This window comes from Lagenorhynchus albirostris, chromosome 16 (genome assembly GCF_949774975.1).
Source record: "Lagenorhynchus albirostris chromosome 16, mLagAlb1.1, whole genome shotgun sequence".
NCBI classification, from domain to species: Eukaryota; Metazoa; Chordata; class Mammalia; order Artiodactyla; family Delphinidae; genus Lagenorhynchus; species Lagenorhynchus albirostris.
The window spans coordinates 68206159-68230913 of NC_083110.1; the positions used below are offsets into that span (position 1 = coordinate 68206159).

General features: G+C 39.8%; 2 protein-coding genes across 3 annotated transcripts in view; one reads left to right on the forward strand and one right to left on the reverse strand.

The window, feature by feature from the left end:
• CCDC186 (coiled-coil domain containing 186) overlaps positions 1–11141 on the reverse strand; it is a 48614-nt gene extending 37473 nt beyond the window's left edge. For both annotated transcript variants that reach the window (XM_060126437.1, XM_060126435.1), the window contains exons 1-2: positions 10963–11141; positions 1389–2084 (exon numbers count right to left, since the gene is read on the reverse strand). In XM_060126437.1, the coding sequence (XP_059982420.1) occupies positions 1389–2050 (662 nt within the window). In that variant the 5' untranslated portion in view covers positions 2051–2084; positions 10963–11141. The remainder of the gene's footprint in view (positions 1–1388; positions 2085–10962) is intronic.
• Positions 11142–23990: 12849 nt separating this feature from the next.
• Positions 23991–24755, forward strand: part of TDRD1 (tudor domain containing 1) — a 37883-nt gene continuing 37118 nt past the window's right edge. The window contains exon 1 of the mRNA XM_060125970.1: positions 23991–24309. Within this exon, the coding sequence (XP_059981953.1) occupies positions 24009–24309 (301 nt within the window). The 5' untranslated portion in view covers positions 23991–24008. The remainder of the gene's footprint in view (positions 24310–24755) is intronic.

A 24755-nucleotide genomic window follows, 5' to 3' on the forward strand; every position in this document is an offset into this window, starting at 1 on the left:
GTCACAAAACGGCAAATAGTATCAAAAGCAGTTAAACTCTTAGAAACAAAGTAGAATGGTGGTTACCAGGGGCTGGGGCAGGGGGAAACAGGGAGCTGTTGTTTAATAGGTATAGAATTTCAGATTTGTAAGATGAAAAAGCTATGGAGATCGGTTGTACAATAATGTGAATATACTTAACACTACCAAACTGCACACATTTAAAAATGTTTAAGATGGTAAATTTTATGTTATGTGTATTTTATCACAATTGAAAAATAAAAAAATAGAAAAAAGAAGGGCTCTGGATGCTGAGATTAAAATTCATTGGGTAAACCAATGAAGGGTGAGCTGGCTTGGGGAAGACTGATCTACTGATAATCTGGAAGAGTAAACTAGAAGCAAGGAGATCATTAAAAGTCAATTGCATATCAAGCAATATTTGGATTATGGTATATTTTCCTCTGTCATCCTCCTCTAGCGTGTAGATTTCCTCCTCCCCTTTCTCTACACACACCCCTCCCATTCCAAAAATTTTTTTACCATTCCAAAAATTTTTTTAAAGTATCACTTTTTTAAAAAGAGAATCCGTCTGTATTTTAGTGAAGGCTAGCAAGTTTTATTTTCCTTTATTAAAGGTTATAGGAGTACCTAAACATATGCATCACTCACATATATAAATTTAAAACAAAGAGTGATATAATATTATTAGGAAAAGATAAAATGAAATTAAACTGTTGTTAAAATAGAAATTAACTCCATAAATCCAAGAGAAGTCTAAAAACAACTATGTTCTTATTTACTGAATGACACTAGACCAATTCTTCTGTTCTAATTTTAATTTTTTAAACCAATGAATTTACAGTGGGAATTTTAAGAAAATTTTTTGAATTTTATAACTTGTCATTCCTCTTGAATTTATCTTAATTCTGACATTATGTTTTACATTCTTTCAAAACTGGAAAATTTGAAAGAATATAAATTTATTTCTCTTTATAAATCTTTCTAGATCTTTAATAAACTAACACTTTAATAAAACATTTATTCTTTTAAACTTATACACTAAGACATATGTAAAACAGAAATTTTGAATCATATTCAAAACAGTGCCTTTTTACATAGATACATATGTTTCTATATATGCTAATGTATTTGACATAGGTATATTATATATAACTCTCATAAAAACACTGTTTACCTATTATTTCTAAAATAATGAAAATACAATACCACATTCTAAGAAAAAACAGAGTTATATATTAAATAACTAGGCAAACTTAACATCTGCTCAACTACCATGTGCATGGCTCTATTGTGGAAATAAAAGTAGATAAAATGATACCTTCCTTTAAAGAATTCAATCTTTAATCCCTGTGGAAAAAAATAACCTGAAAGAATAAAACACTTACTTCTTTATGGTATGCTCCTGCTGCAAATGCTTATCTTGCACACACTTTTCAAACATAACTAATGCATTTTCTCCCTTATTCATTCCATTTGGTAGTCGGTGTTCTTTTGCAAACTCAGTAGATAAGAGCTCAGATTCTATTTCTTCCAACAAATCCTCTGATGTTGAAACATTCTTCATTTTTGAAATAAGTTTCTTGGTGCAGTCTGTATCATAAGGACTTTCTGAATAGGTCTTTTGATTAGCTGCTTCTGTAAATGTAGATGACCTTAATTCCGCCAATATTTGTGTTACTGTTTGTTCTGCTTCATTTGTTTTCAAAACTTGCTTTGTAAAATCTCCACCAGGAAAATTAGCTATTTGTTCAGAATCTTCTGGGCATATGTCTGTTTTAGCACAGGAATCCTCACCTCCACCATGATCTGGAATATAATTTTCCTGTGTTTCAGTTTGATTATTGTGTTCACTGGGCTGACATAAAGTTTTATCAAACTTTAATGACAACAGTTTGGACTCATTTGCTAAGCTGCTGTTTTCATCACCAGAAAACGAATTGCACGAGTCTTCCTTTATTTCAGATGTTTTCTCAATATTTTGATCAGAGGAAATGGAGGCTATGTGCTCTGTTTCTGACATGCTGACTGGCACCAATTCACTTTGCATCTCTTCAAAGCTGTTCCTGATCTTCGTTTTACATCTGAGAAAGTCAAAACATAAATTTTTTTTAAAAAGGTTTTTTAAACCAAGACCCCATATATATTTGCACACATTCCATGATGTGGAAAATCTAAGGCCGCACATTTTACCACTAATAATTCTTTAAAAATTCTTTCCTTGGGTGGGGGTGGGGGGAAGAATAGAACAGCTGACCCACGTGAGCCACAACCAGTCAGGTGCTACATAGGCTCATTCTCTTTTCTCCTTCAGTCCAGTCCTACAACTTCACTTCAGTTGCAGTTTGGCATTCCCCAATCACCCCCATAAGATGTTGGGTATGGAATGATACTAATAACAGGAAGATTAGCGCCCAAGAATTGTTTAGAATTCCTTCAGCTCCACAAAGGGAAAAAGACTACCTAAAGAATTTGTAAGAAACTATTGGGGAAGTAAGATAGCAATGAAAACACTAGGCAAGAAATTACAAATCAAGATAATAAAACAATGTACATTAACAATGATAAATATTTACTGCAAAAGGAAAACTAAACAATAACAAAACACAGCTACCTATAGCCCAGACACCTAGAGCTGAGCTGAAAGAAGTCAGGGTGTAAAGGATCCCTGACAGGAATTCATTTTTCACCCAGGGTTGCAGGAAGTATCATGGCGATTTCCAAACATTCTCGTCAAGAACACACAATGTTCAGTACAACTCAAATGGACCTCATATACATTGCTTAGGTCATAAAAGAAACATTTACAAAACTAATTCAACAATGTTAAAATATATTTTATGCTGTTTATGAGCATTACTAATCTAGCTATTTTCTGAAAATTAGTCAACTTTAAAAATTATCCTGAGACAGAAAAATAAAAACATTCCAGCAATCTTGATGAAGAAGAATTGTCAACTTCTTTTGTCAGACATCAACCAAGCATGTACTGGAGTCATGTGAGGTTGGATAAAAATGTGGGCAGATCATAGTTTTGAAAGAAACTAGGGAAAAAATACTTCCAGATGTAAGGTATAAATGGAAAACAGAAAGACTAATATTTGAATAAAAGAAAGATACATGTTTACGTTGGTCTGTGGTGAAGGTGGTGGTCAGAGGATGGTGAAAAAGGGTAAGAGAAGATGGTCAGGTAGAATCCTCAGAATGATATGCAGGAGTGAAGGTTGTTAAGAAGGACGATAAATCATGACAGACTTGTATACTTGATATACCATAGAATTTCTAGCACATACTAGGTTTTCAAATATTTGTGGAATTAAAGCAAGAAGTAATATGAGAAAAGCAGTATTTGAGGACTAGGAATGCAGAAAATGGGAAGAATAATTCTAAGAAAGGAAAGAAAACCAGCTTGTTTGTTAAATACTCTGGCGTCGACTAATACAGACGTTGGCCTTAATACTATAAATTACCTACCTGTAAAACGTATTTCCAAACAATGAAACAAATTATCATTATTATCTTGCTGCATATATTGCATACTAAGACAAAGTCCACACTAGCAATAAAGGTTTGGTTTAGGCAATACAAATAAATGCAGTAACAAAAAGCCTTGTGAGTATGCTGTATTCCAAATCTAGGACAAAGTAAAATAATTCTCAAACAGGGACATTAGCCGCCTACATTACCTTCCTCAAAGTAACTAATTTCAAGATACAACTTGTGAACGTGTTGCTGCTGAATTTGAAATCTTAATTTAGAAACATCATAACTAGTCAATGCTATGTGATATCTACTTAAGTCAAATTCAGAGCTGACCAAATGTAATGGAAAGCAGATAAAGAATCTATTTAAAAGAGAATGAGTCTACGAAGGCATTGTGACTCTCCAGCATAGATAGCAAGTGAAAAAAACCTCTCATTTGAGAACTCTTAAGGCTCTTGCCTGTGCACCATGCTTTGCGAACAGAAAAGCATTACGCAAACAATCGTTATCTTCTCATCCAGCTTTCATATTCCCCAGGGTTCAGTCCTCAACTTTATTTTCCTTCCCAGAATTCATCCACTTTGATAACTTAAACCAAAAACTCACAGTTGATGCCCACTTTAATTATTTTCATTCCTGTGCTCTTGAGTTACAGATAATGAATTATCTCTTTGTCTTCACTCTATCTCTACATAAAATAAAATCTCAAATGAATACAGGCATTTCCAAAGGCTCAACTCAAAAATGGTTAAATCCAAAATCATAACAATAGCTCCTAAAATTGAGTACCCCCAGATAATCTTTTTTTTATTTCTGTCAATGGTATCATTTTTCTTAGTCATGACTCCTTCCTTTCCTTTAGCCTCATATTCTTTTACTAATTTCATGTCTCCTGCAATTATACCCTCCTTTCTACTGTCACTGTCCCCAACCTGCAACCCAACCCAGGCCTGATAACTTCCTACCCGAAACACTGAATTGTTGGTTTCTCAGTCTCACTCCATTCCTCCCTCCTGCGTCACCCAATCCAGAGAAGGGGTTGAAGAATATACTACATTGGCTCTGCCAAAGGGGAACAGGAGCTGCCCTATGAAGCAAGTCCTCAATGGCACAAGGGTCCACGGAGCTACAACACTGCCCCCCAGAAATCCACACATACCACCTCCAGAGACCACCATCAAATACAACCAGATGGACCAGAGTAAGGCCAGAGCTATCTCTTCCCTCTTTAAAGTTTCAGAGAGTGAGAACTCTGCCTCCACTGGCTGGTTTTCTTCCCCCAACTCCAAAAGGGCTAGTTAGAGAAAGGAGAGGGAACATATTTTAGAGCCAAATTACACCTCTTCTTCTTTAATCCAAGCAGCTGGGAACTAACAGCTTCAACACTTCTTTAGGGAGATGATAGAGTTTATGATTAACATTTTTTGTTGCTTTTGTTTTGTAAGCGATTGAAACCTGTCTTAATTTCTGGAATAAGTTTTTTCTGGTTATCAAAAGTGGCAGCAAAAGAGTTATGACATCAAACCAAGACATTATTGAAGGATTGCACCTCAGAGGGAAGTGGAGGGGATGTGAGCATTTCATGTTTATACCTCAGAGTTGCAATTCCTCAATAAACCAGTTGTAGTATTTTTCCAATCTTATCTCTCAACACATTCCTAAAATCCTAGTACTTCACTATCCAGTCCCTGACCAGTCTATTCAAGATTCCTCCAAACAGTGTGCTCATTAACATTTCCATGGCTTTGCTCTAATCTAGAACATTCTTCCCTTCAGTCTATCCAGAGCCTAATTATATTTAAGGACGTATTCTAAGGCCACATTTTCCTTCAAATTTTCCCTCATGAGAAGTACAAAAATAATCTCTCATATAAATGAAAACATACTTCATTTATACTCATCAGGTACATAGTGGCAGTCTTCCTTGTGACGTTTCTTTTTTTGTTTATTTTTTTGTTTTGTTTTGTTTTTCCTTGTGACATTTCTGAACAGCCTTTTAAATGATCTCTTGCAAAGAAGAGGAACCACGCTCTGAACTGAATCAAACTTCTTAAATCTCAAGCAATATAATAGTAATAATAAATAGATAAATAAATCTAACAAATATATTCTCTACTACCTTTACAGTCATTCTTGCAAAGGCTGTTCAGTGGTTCTCAGTGAGGGTGGGATTGGGTTTACACCATGAGCTGGGGGGGGGGGTTGAAGGACATTTAGAAGGTGGGAACCAGGTTGTAAGAAGACTTGTCATGTGTAAGACAGTACAGAACAACAAAAAGGTCTCATTCTGCTGGATATTCATCTAGGTAAAAAAAAAAAAAAAACTTTTTATAATTACCTCAGCTTGGACTGTTTTACGTATTATCCTCCTGTAAATTAAAGAAGGCTTAGTTCAACCTCAAAAGACAAGCACTGGGCTTCCCTGGTGGCGCAGTGGTTGAGAATCCGCCTGCCGATGCAGGGGACATGGGTTCGTGCCCCGGTCCAGGAGGATCCCACGTGCCACGGAGCGGCTGGGCCCGTGAGCCATGGCCACTGAGCCTGTGCGTCCAGAGCCTGTGCTCCGCAACGGGAGAGTCCACAGCAGTGAGAGACCCGCGTACCGCAAAAAAAAAAAAAAAAAAAAAAAGACAAGCACTTTCTATACTGTTGCTCAGTAATATGCCCGTGACCTTTGAAAAAACTCTTCAGATGAACTGGCATCTGAGAATCACTTAACTTGCAAACATAGTTTTCTGATGCTCAAATGAATACTGATTGGAGGCAAAAGAAAAAGGAGAGAAGTTAAAGAAGATTTATGTGTATATATGTAAAAAGCCATCACTAAAGAGTAAATAACTGTACAAGAATGGTGCGGGGAAGAGAGCCATGATGAGCTTGATTGTCCACGATTAACCAGGGGAAAAAAGAGTCAGCTGACTCCTCTTGTGGGCCTCCAGTTGGCAATGGTGATATAGGCCAATTTGGCTGCTGTCCAAGTTTTTTCTTAGGGGTGGGGGTAGTTATCATTAAAGCTACTGAGGACTGAATAGCCTAGAAGTAGATTAAAGGTGTAGGATGTAAAACTAGACATTTGTTTACAAGATTGTTTTAATTAAGAAGTGCTTGTATAAATCAAATTCACACTCATGTATATAGATATAGCGACTACAATTACAATATCTGTTGCTTTTTTGAGGTAAGAAGTAACACAGGTTATTTGACTTTTTAGTAACTCTTACTCATTAGGGGAAAATACTGTATTTAAATTTAGCAGTCACAAAATTCCTCTTAATTCAAGCACTATTTTCCCCCCTGAGAGTTGTTTCTGTTTCTGACACAGTACTACAGGACCAATTCACACTTCAAAATTGTTTCAGTGGAGTGAGAAGTGGTTTCGCTCTTACTGGAGCTCGTCAGCTGTAGGCAACTGGTCGAGAAACATTTACTTGCCTTAAAGCCAACCATTATCCACCTTGGATTTTATTTCTTAATCAAAGAACTAGCAATTCTACAAAATTATTTCCAAGCAAAAAGCCTTATAAACGAAAACACTGTCTTTAACAGCTTTTAGTACTATTTCTTGTTTCTCAGTAAACAGCAGTATAAACAACAACAACAAAAGAACTTAAGCTTATTCAATAAATGCAAATACAAATGAATCCAATTCACAGATATTTGGTAATAGATTATCAAACATACAAGCCTCATACAAAAGTACCAAGCCAGAAATACATTTCTAAACTAGATATTAATTCATTCATTCACCAAATATGTATTGAGCATGTAATTATGTTCAGGCACTGTTCTATGTGTTGGGAACACAGCAGTGAATAAAACAGATATCTCTTCTGGAGTTTACACTCTGGTGTAGTGGACCAACATATAAAATCTATGTTAAATCTTTTGCTCTTGTGTTTACAGTATTTTAATTTGAAGGTCTGTCAGCGTTCCATCAGAAGCTGTATAAGATATGCATGAGTGTCTAAGTCCAAATGCATGAGTGTTTAAGTCCCACAGAAACATGTGACTCAGTTCAGCATAAGTGTTACTTACAACAAACTAAAAATTTTAAACTTTAAAAATTTTAAATTTTAAAAAGTCTCAAATAATACCAGCTATAGCTTCTCAAATAATGTCCATTAAGATAAGCAAGTTGAGCCTGTGAGGGCACTCCTGTTCTTCAATATAATGGTTTACTGTCCTTTGAAGGAAAAGTAAGTACATCCAAAGGTCTTTTACACACTCCCCGAATACACTCTGAAAGCAGCATAAACAAAATAATGACCTATCTTTCCAACCAGTTGTAACAAGGTTCTAAAACGGCAATTAAAATCAGAAGCAATTAAAAACTGGTTATTTCAAAGAACTCTAGTTTTACCAAAAGTAAGATATATTTATAAAGTAGTCACATTGTAACTAAGCTTTTGGGTAAAATTTAATATACCGAGTTTCCTTTACGTGAAACATTATTACTTGCTCTTAAAAGTTGTCTTTAGTCCACTAGGTTAAAAAGCATATTATATGAGGCCAAGGTCAATTATCCCTGTAGGGATTTGTTTAGTTTTGCAACCAAGGGTTAGGGCATTGTGAATTTTACAGTGTGTACACTATATCACCAAAAAAAAAAAAAAAAAGATGTTGAAAAGACTCAGGGCAATAGATGCAGCAGGATACCCCACCCCCACCCCAAACAGTACCAAATCCTGTGACATGAAAACAGAAGACATTACAGTCCATCAAGATTCCAGGAAAAAGAGCGTAAGTAGCCACATCATACATCACATTATCAAGTATATGTCATATTATCAGTTTGGTATCTTAGATCCATGCAATTTTATGTATCTCTAATAGTAAGTTTTAAAATAGAAAAAATTTTAATACAGAAATCTCAGTTTGAAGCTACTTGTACAGAGCTCACCAAATGAACTTTAATAAGTCTAAGAAGACATGCAAAGTATTTTCAGCTAATTTCCCCCCCAAATCTGAAAGCTTAAAAAAAAAGAGGGGGCGGTAATTGGCCTATAGCTCCCTTTTCAAAAAGGAAGGCTAATAACTTAAAAAAAAATTAAGTTTTAAGTCTGCCTTATATTATATTAAGAAGTTCTGGTTAATGTTTAAATTTTGAAGCCACCTTTGGCCTGGGCTTGGTTAATTTGGTACAATGTAGTTTACCAAAAAAATAAATTATTCATTAGCTACTACATAATCATCCCTGAAATAGACTTAACAGTTCATGTGCCTTAATGACTGACAACTATACTCACAATCCAATCAATACTTTGCTGGGTTTGATTTCCACTTTGTGTCTATTGCCCCTTCATGCCAATACTTTTTCTTTTGTTTACTTCTTAGCCCAAATAGATTTTTAAAATCTCAGTAGCTGAGAAATAAATTTTAAAGGTGACATTTGCAATAATATGATAAGATTACAGGGTTAATTTGCAAATTTAAATTATCTATGCTCCCAAGGTTGCCCTGAAACGACACTGAGCATAACATTCCCAACACTGCAAGCAGCGTGACATGTTTATGAGAAACTCAAGAATCAGCTTTAATTATTTAAAGCTAGAGATAAGGGATAAAAGAAAGACCTAAATTTTACTGAAAGAAAAGAAACAGAACTTCAGGTTAAGCAGTCTTACTTTAACATGAAACTGTTAAATGAATTTGAAAAACTAGCACAAATTAGGGAAAGATGATTCCCTTCAAAGGGAAAGATGATTTTTCTAAATCTCTAAATAAAAGCTGCTTCAACCTATCATCTCTTCCTAAAGAGTGAGTATACTTCACTGTTTTACCTTCATTCCAGGATGTCAGCATGTAGCTGTAAATAGATGGTTTTAAAGTGAATAAGTAATCATTATCAGCTATGCTGTTACTGTACAGCATCAAAGAACAACTCTTTAGTTTATGGTTGAAGGAACTAAAAGGTTAAAGAGTGGTTACTGTGCTACACCACTCCTTTCCTGTTAGCAGCGAACAAGCCTCTGAAATACCAATGAAACTCTAAGGAATCTCCGCTGTTTAAAGAAACCTCTGAGTTTATATCCAGGTATCAGGAATTAGACAAGGTCTTAAAAAGAATAAAACCAATATAAACACAATCCAGGCATTTCCAGGTAGAATCTTCAGTAATTATACATGCTTGCTTATTACAATGTAATAAGGAGTTTTAATTCTTTATACTGCAAAATTTGTTAATCACTAAATACTGTCACTGAATTTAAAATAAAAGACCAAAAAGGAAGAAAAAAAAAAAAGAGGCCAATCATCACTGTTTTCTATTTGTGTAATGATGGGTAAAGAATTGGAAAGTAGCTGTACAGAGACGAGCAGACTTTATACACAAGCAGATAGTTCAGTTTTACTATCAATATCTCTTGAACCTTAACCTTTCCCACACACTGCAAATATGACAGTGTAGTTAGTAGTTGGGAAGGCTGCACCCACAACTACCATACCTAAACACTTAATAGATTTTTCTTTTTGAGTGACTACCAGCACACCTCTTGAAACACTTCCACTAATTTGCCGCACAATTTCCTTAGAAAAACTCCCAACCTATCATTTCGGAAAAAATAACAAAGCTAGGCATCAAAGGTACGTTACACACGCATACACGGAGAAAACTGCCAAACGCCTGGGGCTGCATGGCCTTCTAAACAACGCTCCTAAGTAACAAGATTATCATGTCAAAGGTAATCCAAATGTTCCAAATCCAGGCCTCTTTCCTCAAAACAATATCAAAATGTAAATATTAGCTCAAGTTATTAAACTGTTAACAGCCAAGCAATAATTACACCTGTTCCCCAAGACTGCTACTAGGGAACATGTAGAAGGGGTTTTACCATTTTACAAGTTTGAGAGAGGCTCAAATTTGAAACATGATCCTTACCAACCAAGGTTTATCAAATGCCTTGATGTCCTTGGAAAAAAGGCAACATAAACACCAAGAACGATTTCTCTCATATCCACAATCCCAAAGAATCGTCTCTAAATTACTTAAAATCACAGTAATGGAAGTGTTTGGAAGAGAGTTTAAAAAGTCGCTAACAGTCAACATAAAACACATACACAGTGAACTTGGAGAGGAAAGGAGAAATAGGCGACTGCGTCTATGAGGGATGGCCGAGCAGGTAGGGCTTAGCTACAGTTCGCATTAGGAGACCGGGCAAGCGGCCCAAGTTCCGCCGCTCTCTAGGCACCACTCTGGAGGCGCGGCCCTCACGGCCCCCGGCGACCCCTCGGCCGCCTCCTGCCCCGGCGCCCGGGACTGAGGAAGGGAGGCAGGGAGAGGAGGGGATTCCGAACTCCTTCCCCCAGCGCTCGCCTCGCCCCCTAGAGAAGCCAGGCAGGGAGCCGCCCCGGGACCTGCAGGACGGGGCGGAAGGTGGGCACGACGGCGCGGAAGGTGGGCACGACGGGCGGAAGGTGAGCAGCCCGCCGCGCCGCCACCGCGACTCCCCGGCCCGCCCCTGGCATCCCTCAGGCACTTACCCCACTTCTTCGAGCCTTAGGCCACACCCCTAAAGAGGCCATTGGAATTCCCGCGTAGGGGCCAACTTCTCCATAACGGGGTCCAGAAGAACAGGAAGTGCAGGGGCGGGGGGCAGCGATGAGTAACAGGGCCGACACCAAGCTCCCTCCGCCGCGACTTCCCCAAGCCCCCGCAGAGCTGACACATCAACAAAGATGGCGGCGACGCTGAAGCCGGCCCCACTACAGCTGAGGGGGCGTGGCTCCCTGGAGGAGCCAATCAGCACGGCGCGGGCGGCGTGACGCGACGCCCCTTGGTGCCTGGGTAACCTGTCTGCAGTGGGCGGGGCCGGCGCAGCGCTGTCTCCTACCCCGGGAGCGCCAGGCACGAGAGTTAGACTTGCTGGGCACCCCGCCACCACCCCGCATCCCCGGTCGACCCGGCGAACCGGTTCTCCCGCCTCTAGTTCCGTCCTATCTCTCACGCCCCTCCCCGGCCCAAGCAGGTTATTGCTTCCTGTAGAGCGTGCTCCTTGGAGATGTTCCCTCTGAACCCTTTGGCCCTTACTCATCATAGGGACATAAAGTTATAAAAATGAGAATTCAAAATTGTGACTTGCAAGCTTTGATGCGTGTCTTGCACCTGACGTGGGCGGCGTCAGCAAGAGCAGCCTACCTGCCCGTCAGACAGTTCATCTCTGGGAGAGGTTCTGGGGGTTTCCAGAACACCGCGTTCGAGTCCACCACGCGGCCCCTACTGCCATTGTTTAATAATAAACTGTTGGTGCGTTCGTCGCCTGTACTGCACTGTGAGCCTTGAGCGCTGGAAGTGTCCTCATCCCCGCACGCAGCGTCGGGGTTGACATGCTGGAGCAGCTCAATAATTCGCAAAAAACTTTAAAAAGTGTACTGGGGGCCGGGGTGGGTGGAGGATGTGTATTCAATATAGTTGCCTAATCGCGTCCTGAGAAGTAAGGTGAGAGCAGTTTCAGTCTGGAGGGTTTGCAAACCTACTCTGTCCAGTTAAGTGCTGTTCTTTAAGATATCTTACATACAACTCCTGCGTGAATATGTTGGTTCTGACAAGTCAATTCAAGAGTTTATAAAGAAAAACTTCTTTTTCGGTTAAACTTCTTTGATACTAACTGCTGGCAAAACAAAAACAAAAACCTAAAAAACAAAACCAAAAAACAAACCCCACTTTAAAAAATTCAACATTTTGTAACTCTGTTCCTCTTTCCTTTCAACAGGAAATGGCACCTCCCTCCTTAAATGAAGATACTGATTAAAGCACATTATGCAGTGAAAGTGTGACAGTAAAGAAATTATTTGGCTTTTTTTGTTGTTGTTGGCTGGTTGGGTCTTCGCTGCTGTGCGCGGGCTTTCTTTAGTTGCTGAGAGCGGGGGCTACTCTTCCTTGCCACGCGTGGACTTCTCATTACGGTGGCTTCTCTTGTTGTGAAGAACAGTCTCTAGGCGTGCAGGCTTCAGTAGTTGTGACCCGTGGGCTCAGTAGTTGTGGCTTGCAGGCTCTAGAGCACAGGCCCAGTGGTTGCAGCACACAGGCTATGTGAGATCTTCCTGCAGCAGGGCTCGAACCTGTGTCCCCTGCATTGGCAGGGGGATTCTTAACCACTGAGCCACCAGGGAAGTCCCAAGAAATGATTTGACTTTTAAACAATAAATTGACCAAATATTCCTACTGAGATGTTATTCCAAGGGGGAAAATTAAAAAAGAAACTTTAAGCTTTTTCAGTGTGCATATTGTCAGTAATAACATTCATACTGTTATTTCTGAAATATATTAGTATAAAGCGTATATGTAATCCTTGGGAACCAAGATTTTCAGTATTGGAGAAAGGAAATACACATATAAAAATCAAAGAAATTAAGTAAAAATACTACAATCCTAAATTTGAATTTAGAAATATCAGTATGAACTCATGGCACATTTCATTTCCATTTAAAAAAAAGGCTGTCCACTGGAAAGGCCTAGAACAATGATCAACCCAATGCACACCCCTATTCTCCTATCATCTCTAAATATAATTTACCTCTAAAAGTCACCTGGGATCCTTGAAGCTCAAGGGCTAAATCTACATCTGGGGCAAGAAATGTACAAGAAAGCCTAGGACATTTTGGTTGTATCAGAAAGCAAAGAAGAAAGCAAAGATCATAGGAGTTGTGTCAAAAAGATTCAGGAGGCAATTCAAAGGTGTTCCCACTGGTCAAAGATAGGACAATTTTAGCATTCAAAAATAACAGCAATAGAGATACATCTACCAGGTTAAAAATCAATGAGCGTTGATTTTTTAAAATGTCATTGGTCACCTTTGGAGGATGCCAAGGAATCATCACATTCTGAAAACTGATAAAAGAATAAAGCATCCTACCTTTTCTGTTACAAACTGAATCTCAGTCAAGTAGTTGATGTGAGAAAGTTCTTTATAGAATTTCAGGTAATAAATGCAGAGGAAAAGATAGACTATCACCATTTTGGAAACCCTAGTGAAATAATGTATCCAGGTAATGATCATCAGTGAATCCAGAATCATTAGATGAAAAGCTGACTGGAAACTTTACAGTGCATGGATAGGTCTGACAACATTAGAACCTGCTAAGTTAATTTTAATATCCCCCAAAGAGAAAGGACTAGATATTAAGTGTCTTCTGATGTGGAGCAATAGAGGAACACACCACCTGTGAAGTATTCTTGCTAGAGAGGATGTAATCAACAAAATTGTGAGAAAAACTGCAGTTACTTCAATACATAAGCTGCAAGAAATCTCTTTTTAAAATACATCACTGAATGCAAATGTAGGATCTGATTTGACCATAACAACTGTTAAAAATCATTTGAGACTATCTGGAAATTTTCAATACTAATTTGATGACATTAGGAAACTATTTTTAAAGGTGGGATAAATTTTGGTGATTTTTTTAACAGTCATAATCTTTTAAAAATACATCCTTAAATATATATGGATGTAAAGATACAATGTCCCAGAAAGTAAGAACGTGCTCAAAAAAATAAAAACAACCCCACATTGATGGGAGTATGTCAAAGGACAACAAAAAAGAACTGAAGGGACTTCCCTGGTGGCGCAGTGGTTAAGAATCCACCTGCCAACGCAGCGGACACAGGTTCGATCCCTGGTCTAGGAAGATCCCACATGCCACGGAGCAACTAAGCCCATGGGCCACAACTCCTGAGCCTGCTCTCTAGAGCCCACGAGCCACAACTACTGAGCCTGCGTACCACAACTACTGAAGCCCGAGTGCCTAGAGCCCGTGCTCCGCAACAAGAGAAGCCACCGCAATGAGAAGCCCACGCACCACAACAAAGAGTATCCCCCACTCGCCGCAACTAGAGAAAGCCCATGCGCAGCACAAAGACCCAATGCAGCCAAAAATAAATAAATAAAATAAATAAATTTATAAAAAAAGAAGGACTGAAGGAGCTTCCAATGGCCCTAGTTGGAATTTGAGCAAGGAAATAAAGTAGTATTGGATTATAACCCAAAGTATAAAATAAATATCTATGAGTTCCTACTGATAGAGATGATTGAATATATTAATAAATAGAAGAGGCGAGACAAATCTCCCATGCAAAAGAATTTTAAATAGGGACTTCCCTGGTGGCACAGTGGTTAAGAATCCTCCTGCCAATGCAGGGGACACGGGTTCGAGCCCTGCTCTGGGAACGTCCCACATGCCGCAGAACAACTAAGCCCATGCAGCCCACCTACTGAGCCTGAGCTCTAGAGCCCGCTAGCCACAACTACTGAGCCCATGTGTCACAACTACTGAAGCCTGCATGTCTAGAGCCTGTGCTCCGCAACAAAAGAAGCCACCACAATGAGAAGCCCACACACCACAACGAAGAGTAGCCCCTGCTCACCGCAACTAGAGATAGCCCTCACACAGCAACGCAGACCCAATGCAGCTAAAAATAAATAAATTTATATTTAAAAAATTCTAAATAATTTCTGTAAGTACTCTGCCCTTAAGGAAGTGAAGCATAACCCTCTTTCTTTAGGTGTAGACTGCACATAATGACTTCTTCCAAAGTGTATAGTATGTAAAGGGAGGGGGAAAAAGTAACTTTATAGTAGGGAAACCTGACAAGTACTAGCCAGGTGATCATGGAAAATATCAACTGTCATAAATCATGCTCATAGAATGTACCCTTCATATGATGCTATAGGAATGACACTTTACCTCTGTAGTCTTCCTGCTAATAACCCATAACTACTCTCTTAACATGAGAAAAATATCAGACCAATTCCATCAATGGTGCATCGTACAAAAATGCCTCACCATTACTCCTGGAAGCTGGGAAGGCCATCAAAACACGGATAGTCTGAAAAACTGCCATAGCCAAGAGCCTAAGGAGACATGACAACTAAATAAGTGTGTTATCCTGAATGGGATCCTGGCTCAGAAGAAGGACAATAAGTAAACACTACGAAAATCTAAATAAAATATGGACTTTAGTAATAATGTATCAATATTGGTTCCTTAATTGTAACAAACATATCCTACTAATATAATGTTACTAATAAGGAAAACTGGGTGTGGCTTATGTGGGAATTCTCCATACTGTCTTCTCAGTCTATTTGTATTTCTAAAACTGTTCTAAAAATAAAATCTATTAAAAAGAAAACAATATACAAGTCGGAATTTGCCTCAAAACAATGGATGGAGAGTATGTGGGGTACAGATGCAGACAAGATTGACTGTAAATTGATAATATTGAACTGGGTGATGATTACATAAGGGTACCCTTTTTCTTCTCAATTTTTTTAAAGGTCATAGTTCAAAAAATAGCTAAAAATATTTTTTCTTTGAGCAACATCAACCTATAATCACGTGCTCTCAGGGCAAACTGTGATCACGTGTACCTGGTTTCCACGTGCAGGCAGAAGCAGTGGATTGATTTGAGAAAACTTCTTAAGACTTTAAGTGATTAATATAACTCAAGTGACCCTTGCGGAGACAAGGTCTGCATTTTTGCCCTTGGAGTTTCCAGGGACTCCTTTCTAGAAAAAGCAAAAACAACTACCTTAAGTTTCCGCAGTGGACCTCCCTCTGACCCTGCAGCTTTTGTACCAACGTTAGAGCACAAAAATGGCGCCGCCAGGCCCAGGGCGCAGCTCCCAACGCGCAGAGAGCTCACGTCGCCGCAGCGGCAGCACGTCGCCGCAGCGGCAGCACGTCGCCGCAGCGGCAGCACGTCGCCGCAGCGGCAGCACGTCGCCGCAGCGGCAGCACGTCGCCGCAGCGGCAGCACGTCGCCGCAGCGGCAGCACGTCGCCGCAGCGGCAGCACGTGGATGCGGACTGCGCAGGCGCGCGTTGCCGCGGGAGAGCGGCCTGGGCGTCAGGAGCGAGGTAAGCGCGGGGAGCGCATCCGGCGGCCGGGGCTCCGGGACACGGGCAGGTGCCACCACCACCAGGCTTCAGAGGCTGGTCGGGGTCAGCGGCCCTTTTGCCTCTTTCCAGGTCAGGATTCCCAGGCGTATGGGGAAGCGAAAGGGACTGCGTGAGGGTTACGGAGCTTCAGTCGTTGGGGCCGGATGTTGGGCGCTGAACGTTTAGGTCGTACGTTGAGCGGGTATCAGGGGCCTGGAAGTGGAGAGAGTACGGAAGGTTGAGAGAAGCCCTAGGAGCTTTGGCTGGGAAGGCAGGTCTGGGGTGGGAGGTTTTGGGAGGAGGGGCGTATTGGGAGGAGGGGCGAGAGACGTGGGAGTTGAGCTTTGGGCAAATGCGGGCCTTGCAGCAGATTTGGAAAATAGTTAATACTTCCAGGCATGACTCTCCAAAGTGTGAACATCCGCTTGCATCCCATTGGAGGACCTCTTTCCCCTTCACTCTAAAACAATTTGGTTCGTGGATTCAATGTCTTCATTTAACTCAAAGCTACAGTGCAGACAATACTTTTTAGACTTCTTCCCCCTACTTATCTACTGTAGAAAGGAAGATACATCGCAGCGTTCGCTTACATATAGGTGAGGCAACACTGGTTCATTTAACACGTATTTATAGCATGTCTGCTGTGTACTAGTCGCTTTTCTTGGCACTCAGCCCTTGCTATAAATATGCTTGCCCTGTTGGCCTCTGGTTCCCTTATTGAGCCGTCCGGTTATTGAATGTGCAATTGCACGGCCTAGGAATGTGACGTGAGTTTTCATCTTAGCTGTGTAATGGCGCTGGTCCTCGTGGTTTTGGCGAGTTACTAAACCTTCTCAGGTCTCCCTTCCTTGTCTGTAGGAATAAAGAAATAGTAATACTTTAATCCTCAAATTAGTTTCGTTTTCAGTGTGCAAACTAATTCCACCTGAGTGAAAGAAATTCTTTGTGTGTGGGAGTGGTATAGAAGTAAAGTAAAAATAACGGCTGCTTTTTAAGGATTTAGTAAGGTCCTGCCACTGTGCTGGGTAGTTTACATGCAGTGTCACATTGAATCCTCATGATTAGGTGTTGTGAGGAAGTTACTACTTCTGGCCACACTTAACAGCCACTGAATCCTAGAAAGATGAAGTGATTTGCCTGAGGTAGCATAGCTAAATGAGGAAGATGAGACTGCTCAGACTTGGGTCTGACCGACTTTAAAGCTCGTGTTCTGTGGAACCATTGAGTTTCATAGCTTTAAAACTGACTGTTTCCTTTGAATAGCCATTCTCTCTGAATGCAGGGGGTTACCAGGAGGACAAAAGCAAACAGAGAAGAAAAAGTATTAGTTAAGTATCTGCTGCATGCACTTTTGGTATTAAAGGAATTAAGTCACTGTGGGTTTACTCTAGCCTCTAGGTTGTGGTCTCTTGGAAAGACAGGAGAGGCCTTATGTCACTGTTTACAGTGTATCCTGGGATGCTCTGGGCTTCCTAGGGGAAGGGTAGCTGGATTTCAAGGGAGTAAAAGAAAGGTTTTGCCCCTTGGGGAGCATCAAGTCTTACTGAGATCAATTCATGAAGTACAGAACAAAAGGACAACACAAAACCAAGGCCTTATTTTTGCCTGTAGAAATGCAGAAGTTAGTTACTTTCATTCCACTGCTCTTATTACATCAGTGATTCCTTAAAGAAATTTGGGAACCCTTCTAATTAATCTCTAGTGTTGGTTAAGGAAACAAAACTAATTACTGTAGATTTGAGGATTATCATAAATATATTTTATTCGTCACTAGTAGCGTGTAAAAAATAGTGGATTGTATATGGGGGAACTGCTTATTTTAAAACTGTGTGAGGTAAGCCTGTCCTCAAGGTATGACCCCCAAAGCAATATCTATCACACCTCTGTATCTGTATATTCCAGAAGTTTGCAACCCAAGATTGGGAAACACAGAACTATGGTATAAGGCCTGTCCTCTCCAGATTCAAATATGCCCCAGTGATTGACACACGATGAAGCCAAGTAAGGATAAACGCACATTCTTAGTTTTTTTTAATGTTCAAATTCAGCTTTAAAAGTGTATTTTGTATCCCAGTTGTGGTGGTTACATAAATCTATATATGTGTTAAAATTCACAGAACTGTAAATTAAAAGAAAAAAGACAATTGCATGGTATGATAATTACACATTTAAAAAAAATTAAATTCCAAAAGATTTTAGATGAGTGCAAGTTTTATGGGTACTCCCAGTAGTCCAGGCTTCCCTCCAAAAGCTAGTGCATAGGAAGAAGTAACTTTCAGAGTCAGGGATAGTGTGATTCTCCTGCTGACCCTTTGTCGGCCCACATCTAGAATCCTGTGCTGTTAGGAGAGTCCTGTCTATATGAGGGTTTCGGATGAACTAGAGAAAGTGCTGAATTGTGAGAAGTCTAGAAGATTAAGGACCTGGAGGAAAGTGGACATGGTGGCCATTTCAGATCTTTGAACGGTTGGGGTCACGGGGCAGCAGCAGGAGTCACTTGGGAAGAGAACCATTTTATAAAGAAGCATGCAGTACAATTGGCCGTCCAAAATGAAAGGAAGTTAGAAGCTTCTAGTTACAGGACAGGGCTAGATGTCTATTTGCCCTGGGTGTTGTAATGAAAATTCCTAAATTGGGTGAGGCAAGTGAGATAACCTAAATTCTAACCTAAATATTCCACCATAGGTGGAGCTTCTTTTAACCTTAAATCCTTTTTGTTTGCTGCTTACACTTTACATTGGGTCTAAAACTGATTGTTATCCTTCCTAAAGTCAAATAACTTTATTAATTTTTGGACTTCGGAAGAGTTGAGGTAAGACATGAAGTATTGCTATTAAATTTCAGTAAACCTCATAGCATGGTGTAATTCTCCCTTTAAGATTGCTAGATGAAATTTCAGACAGTGAATTTAACTTTCCCTGTCCAGGTTGTCAGGAAAACAGTGCAATAGTGCATTTTAGATAGTTTTATCATACGAGTATCTTTTGTGTGTGTGTGTGTGGTAAGCGGGCCTCTCACTGTTGTGGCCTCTCCCGTTGCGGACGCGCAGGCTCAGCGGCCATGGCTCACGGGCCCAGCAGCTCCGCAGCATGTGGGATCTTCCCGGCCCGGGGCACGAACCCGTGTCCCCTGCATGGGCAGATGGACTCTCAGCTACTGCACCACCAGGGAAGCCCATACGAGTATCTTTTGAATGCTGCATTGTACCAGACGCAGTGGTAGGCACTGTGGGAAATCAGAGGGTTTTTTGTAAGTTGTTTTAGTAAGACATGGTTCCTGCACTCAAGCAACTTAAAATAATTGTCTATAGGTAACTCTACAGGGTAGTAAGGAGTTAAGGATTGACTGTCAGCCTTATTAATAAGGACAAAGTTAGAAAAGCTATTTCAGAAGTTAAAGGCTGTGTATTGAGGGTCCCAATGGTGTCTTGAAACAGTGTCTGTACCCTGGTTTTGTGGTTTAAATATTACTGTGATCTTTTATTTGGTTTAAATTAACCACAGTTTACGAAAAAAAAGTTTGAACATGCAATGATATTTTAATCTTTAACATACTTTTTTATATAAAAGTAAATCATCCTAAAATATAATTTGGAAAATGAAAAAGATTGAAAAAGAAAAAGATTTCCTCAACTTACCTACCCCAGAACATTGTTATTTAAAATTTAATGTATCTCACTCATCTCTTTTTACATGGAGTTTTGTTCTTTTTTATTTTGCAGTTATTATACTGAATATACAGTGTTTTTCTGATTTTTCATTTGCCATTCTAATAGACATTTTACAATGTTTTTGAAAGCTGTGATTTTAAATGGTAGTGTAATATTCTGTGTAGTAGAAGCATCACTGTTAACTTTTTTCCTTTTTTTTCTATTTTAAATGGATATTTATACATGCCGTATTTTTTGATATTTAAGATTATTTCAGTGGGATGATTTCTAGAATAGACTTGTCAGGTGAGTGGCTATGGATGTTTTTAAGAATATATATTATATGTTATATATGTATAATATGCACATATATATTATATAACTATATTATGTATAATACACATGTACATATATAAATCTCCAACTTATTTCTCAGGCAGAACATATTAATTTATATTCCCTTCAGTAATGAGTGTTTTACTTGCACCTATGCTGTATAGAAAATAATATATAGTTATTTCAATTTGAATTTTTTTGTTACAAATGAGGTTGAATGTTTTCCCCCTTATGTTCATCAATGAATCTTCATCCTCTACGTATCCTTTCATGCCTTTTGCTCGTTTTTTTTTTGTTGGTATCTGTGTCCATTGGGCTTCAAATAGCAGAAAATCCAAAGGTGTATTTTTCTGATGCCACGGCAAGGCTGTGCCTAGGCAGATCAGGGCTGGAGTCAGGGCTTCTGCCAGGGACACCAGACTCTGCCTTCTCCTCTCCACTGTCCTGAGGGTGTGCTGCTTTCTCATGCTTATTGCTTTCTCATTGCATTGTGGGTGATATATTTTCAGGCCTCAGGTCCGTGTTGTAGGAAGAAAGAAGTGAAAGACCCTGCTAGCCAAATCTGTCCCTGTCCATCAGGAAAGGAGAGAGCTTTCTGAGAAGCTCCACTCAGAACTCTGATTATGGCCAGTATTTAACTCAAGCTGGCAAATCAGAAGTAGAAGGTGATGTTTGGGTCGGTTACCCACAGTGTCTGCTACAGTGTCTGGATGTTTTTACTATTTATCCCACTTTTTAAAAGGTATCAAATTTGTCATCTTTGTGTTAGTACTTATTTTTCCGACCTCTTTGCTGTTTTTTGTAAGTTTTTAATTGTTCATTTAATCATGTTTGCTATCATTTCGTTTATGGTATTTTACCACTTTAATAAAACAGGGACTTCCCTGGTGGTCCAGTGGTTAAGGCTCAGAGCTCCCAAAGCAAGGGGCACGGGTTTGATCCCTGGTCGGGGAACTAAGATCCCCAGAAATAAAAAAATAAATAAAACCCAAACTCCTCATCCTCCAGCGTGGGTGTTGCACACTGATTCTCTGGGAAGCAAAATCTGAGATGGAGGTTTGTATAGTGTGATGAGTGAACATGGCCCGTTTGGAACTAGTTTCTTTTGGAGTTAGTTGAAGTGGACTTCGTAGTCCATTATGTCTCAGTGTTGGAAAAATGAATGTTCTTGGTTGTATTAGTCCCTGTTAGATCAGGTTTATTGTGTTAGTAAAATATATATCACTGCTTGTTTTCTATCTGTTGACTATTATGTGTCTAAAGCAGGTGTGTCCTTATTGTGACTGCATTTCTCTTCTAATCAGTTTTTACTTTATACTTCTCAAGGCGATGTCATTGTGAGTCAGAGATTTCTGGCCCCTCTCTCTCCTGGGAGGGTTTCTTTTACCAATGTAAAATATCTCTCTTTATCCCAATATTTTCTACCTTGAGTTCTATTTTATCTGCTGTTAATGCTATTAATATTAGCAGCCCAACTTTATTTTGGTTATTTGCATAGCACACATTTTAGTCCTTTTATTTTCAAGCTTACCATGTATTTTGTTTAATGTGTGCCTTTTGTGCACAGTACGTATCTGGATATTTTCCTCCCTGGGTCCATCTCTCTTTTTCTATTTTGAGACTGAATCATTGATATTTAGATTACTTGGGCTTGGGTCTGTCATCTTATTTGATATTTTCTGTTTACCATACTTGAATTTTTTTTTCCCTGTTGGATTGTGATTTTAAAGTTATGCTTTGTTTTTGTCCTTGTGGTAGTTGCCCTAATACTTTTTTTTAAATTTTATGTATGTATTTATTTATGGCTGCGTTGGGTCCTCGTTGCTGCACGTGGCCTTTCCCTAGTTGCGATGAGCACAGGCTCTGGACGCGCAGGCCCAGTGGCCATGGCTCACCGGCCCAGCCACTCCACAGCTTGTAGGATCCTCCTGGACCGGGTCACGAACCCGTGTCCCCTGCATCGGCAGGTGGACTCTCAACCACTGCGCCACCAGGGAAGCGCGGGGGCCACTCTTCATTGCGGTGCATGGGTCTCTCACTGCAGTGGCCTCTCTTGTTGCAGAGCACAGGCTCTAGGCGTGCGGGGTTCAGCAGTTGGGGCACGTGGGCTCTAGAGCACAGGCTCAGTAGATGTGGCACACGGGCTTAGTTGCTCCACGGCATGTGGGATCCTTCCAAACCAGGGATCAAACCCGTGTCCCCTGCATTGGCAGGCGGATTCTCAACCACTGTGCCACCAGGGAAGCCTGCCCTAATAATTTAAATGCATGTTCTTTATATTTCTTGTACAGAGTCTAGCGTTACTCAATATTCACATCGCCACCCAGCATCCCCTGGAAGTTATTTTCCTTTTGTAATTTCACAGTATTTCTGTCTTACTGCATCCTTCATAGTAGTTCTCAATCTGATCCTTCAGTTTAGGTATACCTGAACATATCTGCTACAGGTATGCTTTCCCTGACAGCTACAGTATCTCCCGCCACAGCTGCCCATCTGCTGGCCTTCTATTAGGGATCTTCCCACCTGTAAGTCTGCTTGTGTATTTCTTTTCTTTCTTTCTTTTTGTAAATTTCATTATCTTTTCTGTACTGTCATTGAATTAGGCTGGGCCTGATTTAGAGCAGAGATAGAAGTTTTAGGACACCACGAGGGAGGATTTTTCTGCTCTTTATCTTCTATTTAAAATAAGGTCAAATAATATTTAGCTATTACTCATACCAGTTTCAGCTATCTGTTGCCTTTTTTTTTCCTGAGCAGTTTGGGGAAGATAGGCAGAAGTTTTGTCTTCAGGCTGAAGACAAAGCGATAGGTCACTACTTAAAAATAAGGGTTGTTTGTCTACTTATATTACTTCCTCTGTGCAAACACTTAGTATTTTCAAGGAGTAATAGGGAAACAACAAGCCCACATAATGTCTGATTAGAGGTTTCTCAGAAGCGCTTTGCAACAGTATGTGTACCTTATTTTCAGTGAAGGGCACACACAGATAAGTCCTTAAAAGCAGTAGATACAAGTTACAATTTATGGAAGCCCAGATGGACATTATGAAACAGAGGACTTGGGAAAAACAGACCAAACCGGAATCAGCTGAGGCAAATTGTGAAGGATGACTAGGAAGGAAAGGGTTGACCAGGTGGATGAGAGAGTGAGGGCATTCTGGGGACCTGGTTCAGCATAGTCAAAGACATAGCAGAGCAACAAGTAGGGGAGGATGGAGGGATTCTGAGAGGCTAGACAGGTAGGGGATGACCTGATCTAAACACTACCCTCTATTGTATTTCACCATTAAGTTGTAGGCTTTAGGTTGGAAGTACTTCGTTTAAAACTTGATGGTCCTTTTCTATTCATGTTGTTTCCAGAAGCTTTTTAAAGTAAGGAATGGTGTCGAATCCAGAGATAACTCTTTTGATGTCTCTTGATTTGCCCGTTGTCGAATTCTGTTAAACTTGGGAGTTTGTACTTAAAGAATCGTTCTTTCCTCGTGCCTGTAGAACAGGCTTTGATATCATGGTTGCAGTTACATCTGCTTTGGAATCATTGATGAGAAAGAACTGTTACATAAAGAGAAATCACCTGGCCCTGCACTGCTTCTACTTTTGGAATTAAAAGTTGCCTTTTAAATACATTTCTTCCCTTAGACTTCTGTGAATGTTAAATTGCCGCTTAATATGATGTCAAGAAGTAATTTGGAGGCATCTAGCTGTAAAATGACAGAGCCATTTAATTTTGAGAAAAATGAAAGCAAGCTTCCACCGCATGAGTCTTTAAGAAGTACCGGAGGACATCCTAACCATCCTAATTTCAGGTTGAAAAGCCCAGAGAATGGAAATAAAAAGAAAAATTTTTTGCTTTGTGAGCAAACCAAACAATATCTGGCTAGTCAGGAAGACAATTCAGAATCTTCAAACTCTAATGGCATCAGTGGAGAAGTGGCTGGATCCAGAGGAGACAGGACGATGCTGCCAACAGGTGAGTAAAACCTGTAGGCTTAATACTACTTGATTCTGATGGTTTCTTCGACTTATCGAAAGTATGTGTAACTATACACCAGTGTGCTACTAACAGAACAGCCAAATGGCTAACTTACAGGATTTGCATATACATATTAATTTAGAAGGAAAAACCAGATGCCAAGTAGCTACCTTTGGCTACATTAATCACAGAAGGATTCCTGAGGAGAAAGTGTCTACAGACAAGCCTCCCTCCTCCCCACCTGCCCCAATCCAGAGACATACTGGGAATGTAGAAAGCAAACACTGGCTTTTTATGGATGTTCTAAAGATTGGCCGTATTCTAAAAATACTATGCAGATTTTATGCATGTAATAGCTCACAAAGGTATGTCTAAGACATTAACTTGTTTCATTTGATTTTTTAAATCATTCCTTTAGTCTTAATTCTAAAAATCTGCTTTTT